The sequence below is a fragment of the Anolis sagrei genome, chromosome 1 (assembly GCF_037176765.1).
Source record: "Anolis sagrei isolate rAnoSag1 chromosome 1, rAnoSag1.mat, whole genome shotgun sequence".
Classification (NCBI taxonomy): domain Eukaryota; kingdom Metazoa; phylum Chordata; class Lepidosauria; order Squamata; family Dactyloidae; genus Anolis; species Anolis sagrei.
Genome location: NC_090021.1, coordinates 150321791 through 150336710, shown reverse-complemented (window position 1 = coordinate 150336710; position 14920 = coordinate 150321791). Strand labels below are relative to the sequence as shown.

Genomic DNA, 14920 nt, shown 5'->3' with positions numbered 1-14920 from the left:
TTGTAGGTGATCACTGCTACATGTGGAACCTATAGTGTGCATGCAGCCTTACATGGAAGGTATGCTTTATTTCAGCTTACACAGAAGCCCCTAAAAAGCTTCTGAGGCTTAGTTTTATAAACAATGACACATACAGAGGTTGTTAATCACAGTACACTCCTTAAATCAATGGGAGTTACCTGTTTGTTAACTTACCATTCAACAATTGATTGAATGGATCTACTCTAGTTGTAAGTAACCAACAGGATGCCAGTCATAGATGACAAAACTTCATGACCCATTGACTAAAGACAGCTGCATCAGTGTGGCAACTTCAATAGGGCTACTCTGTTTTATGACAAAATAAGAAATGCAGCAAACATGGAAGACCACACAAACTAAAGAAGTTATAAAGCCAACAGAGCCTCCTCCTTAAGTATGGACAATATCCTTATAACGATACAGAATATAGATTAATAAACCCCAGAAATTCACCCATGGACCAGGAGAGTATTGAGAAGGAATTCAGAATTAACATTCCACAGATACACCAAATAGGGGACAGAGAGCAAAACGAATGTCTTCATGGAAAGCTTTTACACTTTAAAAACAAAGCAAAAGAACAACTGCTCTTTGCCCCCAGGTTAAAGTGCTCTGTTTCTATTTTGGTCCTTGGGTATTTTGGAAAAGACTTCAGAATTAAGTGAAAAGGAAAACAGATAGGACAGTAATAATAGAAGGTGAGACTTTGTCTAACTGCAGAGAACTGTTAGGACAGGACAGAATAGCACAATTGTACAAAGGTGAACATAGGATGCATCCTGAAAAGGGCATCATCTGTAGCTGTGAAGTAAACATGGGAGGAAGGGCAACTTGTGGAATTCCATCCTCCTCACTCCTCTTCTGTCTCCCGTACCCTGCTTTGGAAAACTAGGCACTTATAACTTGTACCTGCTGTGCCACAGAGAAGGAACAGCACAACAAGCAAAGGCAACATCTTTTCCCTGCAAAATTCTTTTTGCATGAAAAAGTAGCAAAAGGATGAGCTGACAGATCAAGAAAACAGCTATTTGGGAGTGGTAATGAGCAGATGCTACTGGTAACCTGGCTGGGATTTCTGGGAGTTGTAGACCAAAACACCTGGGGACCCACAGGTTGAGAACCACTGATTTATTGTAAGGTCCTGGCCTGCTGAACCCTGCCTTAACAGGTGCACCTTTCCTAAAACACAGACGCCACTGCTGCTTCGCTTCACAGCCACCTGTAGAGCCCCCAGTGGTACAATGGATTAAACCCTTGTGCCAGCAGGACTGAAGACCAACCAGTCAGAGAGCGCGGATGAGTTCCCCCTGTCAGTTCCAGCTCCCCATGCAGGGACATGAGAGAAGCCTCCCATAAGGATGGTAAAAAATCCCGGTGTCCCCTGGGCAACATCCTTGCAGACAGTCAATTCTCTCACACCAGAAGCAACTTGCAGTTTCTCAAGTCGCTCCTGACATGAAAAAACAAAACAAAAACAAAACCAGCCAGCTGTATTACTTTATTCACATGGACACCAGCAAGGAGCAGTACCTGTAAGATTCTCTGCTTGTTTACTCTCACTCAGCAGCATTTTAGGTAAAATTAGGTCCAAGTCTATCAGTTCCACAAGCAACAGAGAAGAATAAATCGACAAGAGTGAGTAGAAGCAGTTCCTTTTGCTTGTCCACTTGCTTTGCCTCTGCAAGTGACCAGGCAACAGACCATCAGCAGCCAGGCACTCATTTCCCCTTTCTCTGGGCAACACAATAGAAGAATCAGTACCAGTAGATCTACACTGTACAGACCAACCCAAAGTCTTGGGATTTGATGAAGGGAGGGAAATAGCTGTATTGATCAGAGTTTTTTCTATATCTACACAAAGTTCTTCCTTTATCATTGTTTTTCTCATGAAATTCCACTCTCTTTTTTCCCCTTCTCTTCCCCCTTTTCCCCCATATCACTAGGAAGTAGTAATTAGGAATTGGTATTTCTATCTATCTCTCTATATCATTTTCCCCTTTTTTCTTATATTGTACATTTCTATACTAATCCCCCCCTTAGAAGTGTTAGGGCTACCTACTTCTGCCCTTAAACTCTTCCTTAACCCCCATTTTTATGATATTGTATTAAATTTGTTCATTAATAACAATTTTTTAAAATTCCACTCATAGCCCCATCCTTTTATGTACATAGCAGAAGGTACAGATTTTTGTTGCGGGTTTTTTTTCTGTCTCTGAAGTTCTGATACAGCCAAAGATAATTTTCACATGGCCCTTGTGGCATATTTCTAGGGTGCTCCACTGATGGCCTTTTAAATGGGATGTGAGCTTCACTACTGACCTGCATTCCCTCATTACATTTCAAGTTACAGATCAATCTGTCTTTCTCCCCAACCACCACACTTTGCAGATATATAGTGCTAATGTGGTACAGTATTACTATAGAATTATCATTTTTCCAAAAAAAAAAAAAAAAACCCTGAACAAATAGAAAATTAAAAATAATGTATGATGTTCATATCTGCACAATCCAGTCACCGGACAAAACTTTTCTTTTCAGAGTCGCAATACCACTTTATGTGCAGGACTAGGGGTGCAGAATACTGGGGAGAGAAAGAAGTATTTGGGAGAAGGTGATGAATTTCCAGTGGGAATGGCAAAGTTGTCAGGAAACAAATCAGAGCTTAGACATACCTCAAAGAGAAAATTGCCATGTTTACATCAGGAATAACAATAAACCCCAGCAGCAACAAGCAAGGGTCAAAGCCCTGGGATTTGTAAGTCATTACTGGTTTGTGGGAGCACAAATAAGTATTGCAAAGAATTACAATCAGTGAAATCCCACACCTGAACACCCCACTACCTGCCAGAACCACTGGGAAGTCTAGAAAAAGCCCTAAAGCACATGTATCAAACTTAAGGCCTGTGGGCCAAATTTGGCCCTCCGTGTCATCTTAGGTGGACCTCCAGATGCTGGGCAACAACTCAATACGGCATTTAACAAAGTCCCCCATGATATTCTTGCAAAAAAGTCAAATATGGTCTAGTAGCCAATGCTATTGTTAGGTGGACCTGTGATTGGTTAAGCAACCAAACCCAAAGAGTTCCTCTGCATCCTGGAAAGGAGTACTGGGCTCAGGTTCTCTCCTGAGCCCAGTCCTATTCAATATTTCTATTAACGACTTAGTTTAGAGGGCATGCTTATCAAGTTTACAGATGACACCAAATTAGAAGGGACAGCTAATACCCTAGAAGACAGGCACAGAATTCAAAATGATCTCAAAAGATTAGAGAGATGGGTCCAAACTAACAAAATGAATTTCAACAAGGAGAAATGTAGGCTACTACACTTAGGCAAAAAAATAATAATTAAATGCACAGATACAGGTTGGGAGACACTTGTCTCGACAAATGTGAAAAAGATCTTGGAGTCTTAGCGGCCAAGAAGTTGAACATCAGCCAATAATGTGATGCAGCAGTTTAAAAATCCAATGGGATTTTGGGCTGCATCAAAAGGAATTTAGTGTCTATATGGAGGGAAATCATGGTGGATCTCTATTCTGCTTTGGTTAGACCTCATCTGGAATACTGTGTCCAATTTAATAATTTAAGAGAGATCATGACAAGCTGGAATGTGTCCTCAGAAGGGCAACTAAAATGAGAGCATGAATCTCTATGAAGAGCGACTTAAAGAGCTGGGGATGTTTAGCATGCAGAAGGGAAGGTTGAGAGGAGACATGATATTAAAGGTAAAGCTTTCCCATAAAATTAAATCTAGTCATGTCCGAATCTGAGGGTGGTGCTCATGTCCATTTCTAAACCAAAGAGCGGGCTTTGTCCATAGATGCCCCCAAGGTCATGTGGCTAGCATGACTGCATCAAGTGCTGTTACCTTCCCACAGAAGTGGTACCTATTGACTACTCATATTTGCATGTTTTCAGATTACTAGCTTGGCAGAAGCTGGGGCTAACAGCGGGAGCTCACCCCCGCTCCCCCGATTCGAAACGCCAACCTTTCAGTCAGCAAGGTCAGCAGGTTTAACCCGCTGCGCCACTGATATCATGATACATGATAGTCATGTTTTAATATGTGAATGGCTGTCATAAGGCAAAGGGAACAGGATTGCTTTCTGCAGCCCTGGAAACTAGGACTCAAGCAATGGATTCAAATGACAGGAAAGGAGATTCCACCTTCACTGTGAGAGCTGTTCAGCAGTAGAGTTCTCTGCCTCTGAGTCTGATGGAAGCTCCATTCTTGAAAGCTTTTAAACAGAGACTGGATAGCAATCTGTCGGGGGTGCTTTGATTGTTCTTTTCCTGCCTGGAGGGAGTTGGACTGGATGCCCATGTGGTTATGCTGGTGACTTTCTACCACTGTGATATGGAGAGTGTTCTAACCTACTACATCTGCACATGGTTTGGTAGCTGCACATAGTTTGGTAGTGGCAGAAAGGAAGGCGCTTCAATGGGTCACCACTTCTGAACAGAAAATCACTGGTTGCCCTCTCCCTCTTTGAAATAACTTTTTAATTCCCGCTGCCTTAAAAAAGCTCAGAGCATTCTTGGGGATCCATCTCACCTGGCATATATTTTTTAAAAAATTATTGCCATCTGGCAGACAGTACAGGGTGACAAAGACAAGGACAAAGAGATTGAAATATTTATCCTAGAGCTGTGGTTATGTTGAATGCAATATTGAATGCAATGTTTAGATGTTTTAATGTGCATTTAATTTTAACGTTTAGCTTAAATGTTTGCTATCCAAAGGCAGTGAATAGTTGCCATATGTAATGCTGACTTTTCAGGGTAGAGAAAGGCAGGATACAAATAGAGTACAACAACCCAAATAGAGCCCCCGGTGGAGGAGTGGGTTAAACCCCTGTGCCGGCAGGACTGAAGACCAACAGGTCGCAGGTTCGAATCCGGGGAGAGGCGGATGAGCTCCCTCCATCAGCTCCAGCTCCTCATATGGGGACATGAGAGAAGCCTCCCACAAGGATGATAAAAACATTAAATCATCCGGGCATCCCCCTGGGCAACGTCCTTGCAGATGGCCAATTCTCTCACACCAGAAGCGATTTGCAGTTTCTCAAGTCACTCCTGACACCGCAATGAGTCGCCCTTGGGCTGAGAATTGCGGTATATAAGAGCAGTAAATAAATAAATAAATAAATAACAACAACAACAGAAAGCAACCCAAATAGAGGGTTGCTGTAAGTTTTTCGGGCTGTATGGCCATGGTCTAGAGACATTCCCTCCTGACATTTCGCCTGCAACTATGGCAAGCATCCCCAGAGGTTGTGAAGTCTGTTGTAAACTAGGAAGATGGCCACTTGAAGTCCCATAAGCACTTTATCAGAACCAATGATCGCTGCACATCGCACTTGCCCTGGAAGCCCTATATACACCTCCTGTCACATCAGCACTTTTAATCTTGTACCCATTACTCTGGCCCGGCCCGGCCCAGTTTTATTGTGTTTAGTGTATTGTGCCTGTTGTTTATTTTGCTTTATTCTGTATTTAATTGTTTGATTTGCTTAGATTGTATTGTTGTGTTGTGTGTTGAGGCCTCGGCCTGTGTAAGCCGCATCGAATCCTTCGGGAGATGCTAGCGGGGTACAAATAAAGTTTAATAATAATAATAACTTGAAACATTCACACCTGCCTCCCACAGACAAGAGTTCTTTATCCCACCCTGGACATTCCACAGATATATAAAGCCGATTTTCCTAGTTTCCAACAGACCTCACAACCTCTGAGGATGCCTGCCACAGATGCAGGCGAAACGTCAGGAGAGAATGCTTCTGGAACATGGCCATACAGCCCGGAAAATTCACAGTAACCCAGCCATGAAAAGCTTCGACCAAACAGAGTAAACTCTGTGGAACTCCATGGTTTCACGTTGATGTGGTGTTGGGAGTGTGGCAGTGTCACATCGGAAGGCAGGCTGCGGCCCTGAGTGGGCGGCCTTGGCCTTCCCTGAGGGGAGCCTCTCACCTCAAACATGAGCGAGACCAGGACGCAGAGCACCAGGCAGAAGCCGATGTCGGCGTGGTTGTGGATGAGGAACTCCTGGCTGAAGAGTGGGTGGCTCTTGGTCCGCCTCCGGAACGCCATAGCGGGCGACCGTGCGGGCAGACCGCGGCCCCGGCGCCGCCAACTTCTCCCTGGCCGCCCCGGGGCAACTTCGCCAGCGGCTCAGACCGCGCCTCAAGCACCAGCCACTCTGCGCAGGCGCGGCGGGCGGGCGCCTGGTTGGCTGGCCGTCTGGCCAGAGGCCCCGCCCACTTCCGCTTAACCCCTGCCCTGCCAGAACGGGCCCAGGAGGCAGCCCGGCAGCTCCGACGGAACGCCGCGTGGCAGGAGCAGCCCCTCCCTCCTTCTCCCTCTCTCGCTCTCCCCCTCCATCGCGGCAGGAAGTCTCGCGCGGACGACGCCCGGCTCACGAGCTCTAGATCCCTTGCTCTGCGCTCATGTCTCCAGCGCTGCTTTCGAACCCGGCTCTTTTGCGGCCTGTGTCCTTCCTTGGGCCTTTCCACGTAGTCATATAACATAGAATATCGAGGCAGATACTCGACAGTATTTGCTCTGAACTGGGTTGTTAGAACAAATCAAGAACTTTGACCCAAAAGCAAGGCACTGGCTGCTGGAGCTGATGAACAACTGGACTGCATCCTGTCAGATCCCCAAAATCTGGAGGAAAGCAAGAGTCATTGCCATCTTGAAGCCAGGCAAAGACCGCAATGACCCAAAAAGCTACAGACCAATCTCCCTGCTGTGCCACCTCTACAAAGTTCTGGAGAGACTTACAAGAAGCATTGCCTGAACATCAAGCAAAAAGTGGGTGCTAGAAACAATATCATATGAAGGCTGACTGGCACAACTTGGGGTTCACAACCAGATACAGTGCAGACATCTGCCCTTGCGCGATGCTACTCTGCTGCTGAGTATGCATGCCCAGTGTGGAACACATCTCACCACACTAAAACAGTGGATGTGGCTCTTAATGAGACATGCCGCATTATCACGGGGTGTCTGCGCCCTACACCACTGGAGAAATTACACTGCTTAGCCGGTATTGCACCACCTGACATCCGCCGGGAAGTAGCAGCCAATAGTGAAAGGACCAAGGCAGAGACATCTCCTGCTCATCCCCTGTTTGGGTATCAGCCAACACATCAACGACTTAAATCAGCAAATAGTTTTCTAAGATCTACAGAGACACTCGCTGGAACACCCCAGCAACGAGAGTCCAAAAGTGGCAGGCTCAAACCCAGAACCTCAACCAACGGCTGATACCAAATGAGAGACTCCCCCCTGGGCACACAGAGGACTGGGCAACTTGGAAGGCGATGAACAGACTGCGCTCTGGCACCACGAGATGCAGAGCCAACCTCAAGAAATGGGGCTACAAAGTGGAATCCACAACATGCGAGTGTGGAGAGGAGCAAACCACGGACCACCTGCTGCAATGCAACCTGAGCCCAGCCACATGCACAATGGAGGACCTTCTTGCAGCAACACCAAAAGCACTCCAAGTGGCCAGATACTGGTCAAAGGACATTTAATCAACTACCAAACTCACAAATTTTGTATTTTGTCTGCTTGTTTGCTTTGTTCTGTTAGAAATGTAATATAATTGACTGGTTGCCCTGACACGACAAATAAATAGAGGTCCCTTCCACACAGCTGAATAAAATCCCACATTATCTGCTTTGAACTGGCTTATATGGCAGTGTGGACTCAAGATAACCCAGTTCAAAGCACGTATTGTGGGTTATTCTGCCTTGATCTTCTGAGTTTTATTTATTTATTTGCCACCATTCTATCCCGCCCTTCTCACCCCGAAGGGGACTCAGAGCAGCTTACAAGTTGTATGTACATACAATATATTATATTATTATCACTAGCTGTCCCTGCCACGCGTTGCTGTGGCCCAGTCTGTTGATCTGGAAAATAAAATAATGAGAAAGTGTTGGTTTCTAATATATGTAATTGCTTTATGCTTGTGGGTAAACAGTATTTCTTGCTGTTTCTTTGCCAGTGTTGATGTGGAGAGTGTGTGGTTTGCCTACTCTGAAATATGCAACATATCATAGTCCTTCTTTAAGGGTACCTTTCAAATCTATGATACTATATCTCTGTGTGTGTGAAACATATCTATCTATCTATATCTGTGGCTGGATGGCTCTTTGTCAGGACAACTTTGATTACATTTTCTTGTCCTGATGAAGGGAGTTGGATTGGATGGCCTTAAGTATTTTCTGTTGGTCATGGGGGTTCTGTGTGGGGAGTTTGCCCCGATTCTGTTGTTCGTGGGATTCAGAATGCTCTTTGATTGTAGGTGAACTGTGAATCCCAGTGACTACAACTCCCAAATGCCAAAGTCTATTTCCCCCAAACTCCATCTGTGTTCATATTTGGGTGCATTGAGTGCTTGTGCCAAGTTTGGTCCAGATCCATGATTGTTTGAGTCCACAGTGCTCTCGATGTAGGTGAACTATAACTCCCAAACTTAAGGTCAGTGTCCACCAAACACTTCCAGTATTTTCTGTTGGCCAAGGGAGTTCTGTGCACCAAGTTTGGCTCTATTCCATCGTTGGTTGAGTTCAGAATGCTCTTTGATTGTAGGTGAACTATAAATCCCAGAAACTACAACTCCCAAATGACAAAACCATAATTTTTTGAGTGATGGTCACTCCTTGTGTTGTGAGGCATTTTGTTGCCAAATTTGGTGTGATTTCGTTCATTGGATCTTTTGTTTTCAAGGTACTCATTATGCACAGAGCATTTATATATATATAGATAGCATAATACTACTATTATTATATTGTACTATACCACTATGCTGTAATATTATTAGTAATATTACATGTAATCTGTTGTTCATTTGTTCGGTCATGTCCAACTTTTAGTGACCTCATGGACCAGCCACGTGAGAGCTCCCTGTTGGCCGTCACCACCCCCAGCTTCTTCAAGGTCAATCCAGTCACTTCAAGGATGCCATCCATCCAACTTTCCCTTGGTCAGCCCCTCTTCCTCTTTCCTGCCATTTTCCCTAGCATTGTTGTCTTCTCCATCGTCTTCTCCTCATGATGTGACCAAAGTACTTGAGATGTGTTTCAAATTTCAACAGCGCATTTAGATGCAAAAGCTCCACAGGAAGGTTGTTCCACAATCGTGGAGCAGCCAATGAAAAGGTCTCCTGTGGTTGCCAGTCAGGTTTTCGCTAGTTGGAGTAACTGCCCCCTGAGGACCTAAGTGTGTGGGGCAGATTGTACAGGAGAAGGTGATCCTTTAGGTAACCTGGATCCAAACCATGTAGGGCTTTAAAGGTCAAAACCAACACCCTGTACTTTGCCTGGAAACTAATTGGCAGCCAGTGGAGTGACTGTAGGACAAATGTAATATGCTCACTCCTAGCTGTTCCCGTAATCAGTCTGGCTGGTGTATTTTGAAAAAGCTGAAGTTCCCAAACTTGGTACAAGGGTAGCCCATAGTATGAAATGTATACATACATTATACATGATATGTAAGATCTCATATATATATTTAGAAGAGTTTCATACAATTTTATATATATATATATATATATATATATATATATATATTAGGCTTGGGTAACAACGCAAAAATTTGTTTCTAAAATCGATTTGTAATTGGGGTGTTTTTTTGTTTCGATATTTAAAATAATTACAAAATTTTCCTTTTTAAAAGTTCGGTATTTACGAAATTTCGTTATTATTAACGAATCAATTCGTTAAAATGGCGGACGCGGTTGTGCAACATGAAAATATTAGTTTTAAATAATAGTTTTAATAATAATAGTTTTTAATAATAGTTTTAGTCCGCCCCCTCTCTATCCCTCCCTCCCACCCGCGCGGTCGCCTCCGTCTTGCGCACGCAGCGCGCGCACAGCCAGAGATAGAGGCGGCACACATACACACACTTTAGAGAGAGGGAGAGAGAAGAATCGGGTGGTTGCTCCGCTGCTGTTGCTGCGCCTCCTCCTGCGTTTCCTTTTCCCGGCGGGGGAGGCGATCGGGGGAGTCAGCGGCCTTGCCGCTGCTGCTGGGCGGGGGTCTTTCTCTTTCCCAGGGCGGCAGATGCCAGGGCCCCGCTGAGTGGGCACGCCGGACCACCCCTGCGCCGGGCCGGGCATGTGTGGGGTGTGCATGCCCAGGTGAGCCGGGAAAAGGGGGAAGAAGGGGGCGGGGGGAGCCAGGGGAGCCAGGGGAGGAAGCCAGGCCGGGAAGGGAGCTTGTTCGCTCAGTCTCTCTCTCGCCTGCCTTCCCTTCTCCTTGCCCCTGCTCGGGCCCCTTTGCAGCCAGGAGCTGAAATAATAACGAAACAATTACAAAACAATTACAAAATAGCTTTAAAAATTCGTTTTTTAAAAAAGTTGCTCCAGACTGATTCGTTATCGTTTTGTAATTTAAAAATTAATGAATTTTTTAACGAATTACGAATTAACGAAACGAATTGCCCAGCCCTAATAGCCAGTGTGGTGTAGTAGGTTGGCCATGGGATTACAACTCTGGAGACCAGGGTTTGAATCCTGGCTATGGAAACTCACTAGTTGACTTTGGACAAATCACATTATCTCAGCCTTAGAGAGAGGAAAAGGCAAAATCTCTTCGAACAAATCCTGCCATTTTTTTATTTATCGTGTCAGGGCAACCAGTCAATTATATTACATTTCTAACAGAACAAAGCAAGAAAAACAGGCAAAATACAAAGTTTGTGAGTTTGGTAGTTGATTAAATGTCCTTTGACCAGTATCTGGCCACTTGGAGTGCTTCTGGTGTTGCTGCAAGAAGGTCCTCCATGGTGCATGTGGCAGGGCTCAGGTTGCATTGCAGCAGGTGGTCAGTGGTTCGCTCTTCTCCACACTCGCATGTCCAGGATTCCACTTTGTAGCCCCATTTCTGAAGGTTGGCTCTGCATCTCATGGTGCCAGAGCGCAGTCTGTTCAGCGCCTTCCAAGTCGCCCAGTCCTCTGTGTGCCCAGGAGGGATTTTCTCATTTGGTATCAGCCATTGGTTGAGGTTCTGGGTTTGGGCCTGCCACTTTTGGGCTCTCACTTGCTGAGGTGTTCCGGCGAGTGTCTCTGTAGATCTTAGAAAACTATTTCTAGATTTAAGTCGTTGACGTGCTAGTTGATACCCAAACAGGGGATGAGCTGGAGATGTCTCTGCCTTGGTCCTTTCACTATTGGCTGCTACTTCCCGGTGGATGTCAGGTGGTGCAATACCGGCTAAGCAGTGTAATTTCTCCAGTGGTGTAGGGCGCAGACACCCCGTGATAATGCAGCATGTCTCATTAAGAGCCACATCCACTGTTTTAGTGTGGTGAGATGTGTTCCACACTGGGCATGCATACTAGCACAGCGCAAGGGAAGATGTCTTCACTGTATCTGGTTTTGATCCCCAGGTTGTGCCAGTCAGCTTTCGTATGATATTGTTTCTAGCACCCACTTTTTGCTTGATGTTCAGGCAGTGCTTCTTGTAGGTAAAAGCTCTTACCTACAATCCTGCCATGAAAAGCCTGGCAGGATTGTCACTTAGAGTCACCATAAGTTAGGAACAATTTGCAGGCTCATAACAATAGGAATACTTTATTTAAAAGAAAAATAGTCAGATAATGGAAATAAAAAAGACGTCTTGGTAGATGTGTAATTGTGACAACAAGAATAGGCGAGGAAATGATCTGCAGTTTGTTTTAACTATGCCAAATTTTCCATTTTGCCACTTTTCTGCCTTCCACCCTATCCATTACCGCCAATCTTTCAAACACTCATTACTGGGCCCTCTGTTTGCAGTTTTTTGGTGTTCCTTTGCTGCCACCCAGTGGTTGTCCACAAGATGATCTGAAGAAGCATTACCGTACACACAAAATTCCACAAAAGCAAAACTAGAGTTGTGATTAGTTTTTACCAGGCTTGATGTTCACATCAAAATTTGTTCTTCGAAGGGAGCAGGTTTGATTCCTTATAATAGAGTCATGAGCTTTCTTAAATCGGTTTTACAAACAAAATGTGCATGCCATTCCTATTTGTGCTCACTGACAGTTACAACTCAAAGCAAAAATGAGAGCCACATGTGGAGAGAGGAAGGAGTGCATATTATCCTTATTATTGCTTGTGCCATTCCCAGTACAAGTGCCACAAAGGGAAATGCATGAAGCAAAGCTGATTGTACATTACACATGTGTACAAATATACAGGGGAAACTCAGAGCTTGGTAAACTCCCTTATGAACTTCTTTTTTTTTTATCATGTCAGGAGCGACTTGAGAAACTGCAAGTCGCTTCTGGTCAGGCCCGTAGCCAGGATTTCGTTTCGGGGGGGGGGGGCTAAAAAAATTTCAGGGGGGGTTTCGGGGGGGGGGCTGAGTTTTGGGGGGGGCTGAGTCTGAGTGAAAGAGGGTCTAGCCTAGCAAACCTTTTGTATCATTACCCGAATATCCCCATGCATATGGGATATATTGAGTATGGTGATCAGATCATGATATGAATAAACATAACAGTTTAAATAGTGCACCAGTAAGGCCTTTTCGCGAACCACCATGAGAATTTCGGGGGGGGCTGAAGCCCCCCGAGCCCCCCCCCCCCCCGGCTACATGCCTGCTTCTGGTATGAGAGAATTGGCCGTCTGCAAGGACGTTGCCTAGGGGACGCCCGGATGATTTTGATGTTTTTATCGTCCTTGTGGGAGGCTTCTCACATGTCCCCGCATGAGGAGCTGGAGCTGATAGAGGGAGCTCATCCGCCTCTCCCCGGATTCGAACCTGTGACCTGTCGGTCTTCAGTCCTGCCGGCACAGGGGTTTAACCCACTGTGTCACCGGGGGCTCCTCCTTATGAACCAGAACATCGTGAATCCCACCAGGAAAGCCATGCTGGGGATTTTGGAAGCTGCAGGTCAAAATGTAATTTCTCCATGCTTTGAATAATCCTTCCTTCCTTCCTCTCTCTTTCTCCTTCCCTCCCTTTCTCTAAAGATGCATCTGTTATGTAGAATGAGTGCAGTTTGACACCAATTCTACAAAACTCCATTGGACAACTCTGCTGAACCAGCCATGTTGTCTAGATGCCCAACCACCGTCTCCCAAAGCAGTTGCTCTACTCCGAACTCAAGAACGGAAAACGGAATGTTGGAGGACAGGAAAAGAGATTTAAAGATGGGCTCAAAGCCAACCTTAAAAACTCTGGCATAGACACTGAGAACTGGGAAGCCCTGGCCCTTGAGCACTCCAGCTGGAGGTCAGCAGTGCTGTAGAATTTGAAGATGCGCGAATGGAGGGCGAAAGAGAGAAACGTGCCAAGAGGAAGGCGTGTCAAGTCCACTCCAACTGGGACCGCCTTCCACCTGGAAACCAATGCCCTCACTGCGGGAGAAGATGCAGATCAAGAATAATGCTCCACAGTCACCTACGGACCCACCGCCAGTGCACCGATCTTGGAAGACAATCCTACTCGGACAACGAGGGATTGCCTAAGTAAGTAAGTAAGCAGTTTGACACCTCTTTAACTCTATGCAATGGAATGTTGGGAGTTGTAGTTTGGTGAAGCCTGAGCATTATTTGATAAAGAAGGCTAAAGACTTTATAAAACTATAACTCCCTTGATTCCATAGCATTGAGCCATGGCAGTTAAAGTGGTGTCAAACTCCATTAATTCTACAGTGTAGTTGCACCCTAGGTGGTTTGTTGTGGGCAGATAACTTTTGCATATTTTAAAAAAGCTCTATGAGTGAAGTTTTTCTAATGTTCAGTTGTAAATTTGCCTTTGCACTTTTCTTCCTTGACTTCTTCAGTAATCATTTTTTCTATTTTCTGGTAGTTGTAGAAGTAGTATGGTGTCATCTGCATATCGTAAATGGTTGATGTTCCCTCCTCCAGTTCTGCATCTAATCCTGCTTTACGTATAAATATAAATATGTGAGAGGAAGCCACAGAGAGGAGGGAGCAAGCTTGTTTTCTGCTTCCCTGGAGACTAGGACGAGGAACAGTGACTTCAAACTACAAGAAAGGAGATTCCATCTGAACATTAGGAAGAACTTCCTGACTGTGAGAGCCGTTCAGCAGTGGAACTCTCTGCCCCGGAGTGTGGTGGAGGCTCCTTCTTTGGAAGCTTTTAAACAGAGGCTGGATGGCCATCTGTCAGGGGTGATTTGAATGCAATATTCCTGCTTCTTGGCAGGGGGTTGGACTGGATGGCCCATGAGGTCTCTTCCAACTCTTTGAGTCTATGATTCCATGAGCTATTCTGTGTAAACGTTAAGCAAATAGGGTGATGAAATGCATACTTTCCTGCCTCTTTTCTGATAGGAAACCATTCCTTTTCTTCATATTCTGCCCCAAGTACAGGTTACACTTAAAACAATTATATGTGGCATTCTCATTTCTTTAATCCATAGTTTCCCATGATCTGTAACATCAAAGGCTTTCCTATAATCTATAAAGAAGAAGCTGATTTTAATTCTAAAATTCTTTGGTGATTATTTTGTCAAGAATGAGGGCAAGTGGTTTTGAGAGTATGCCAGCAAGTTTCTTTGATACTCTGGGGTTCAGTTCATATTGTGCTATAGATTTGAATTTATTTAGCTAACTCCTTATCTATCCTGATTCCTTACCAATGTTTTTGCACACAGTCCTCCTTTTTTGAGAAGGAAACTGAAGTGAAATAGGTATTGAGCACTTCTGTCTTTTCATTGTGATCTGTTAGCATTTTACCATCTTTGGGGAGCATTTCTTTCATCACTCTCTTACTCCAAACATACTTGAAAACAAATATTTTGGCTGCTTTTTGATTGCCTTTCCTATCACAGCTCATGTTGAGCTTTCCTTACACTTTTCCTGCAAGCTTGGGCTGCACATATCTGTATTCTTTCTTGATGGTTCCTCTTTCCTTTCATTGAGG

The 14920-nt window shown here is 44.8% G+C and overlaps 1 protein-coding gene across 1 annotated transcript in view; it reads right to left on the bottom strand.

The window, feature by feature from the left end:
* TRAM2 (translocation associated membrane protein 2) overlaps window positions 1-6236 on the bottom strand; it is a 41631-nt gene extending 35395 nt beyond the window's left edge. Inside the window, exon 1 of the mRNA XM_060784776.2 lies at window positions 5997-6236. Coding sequence (XP_060640759.2) covers window positions 5997-6116 — 120 coding nt within the window. The 5' untranslated portion in view covers window positions 6117-6236. The remainder of the gene's footprint in view (window positions 1-5996) is intronic.
* Between the last annotated feature and the right edge of the window lie 8684 nt (window positions 6237-14920).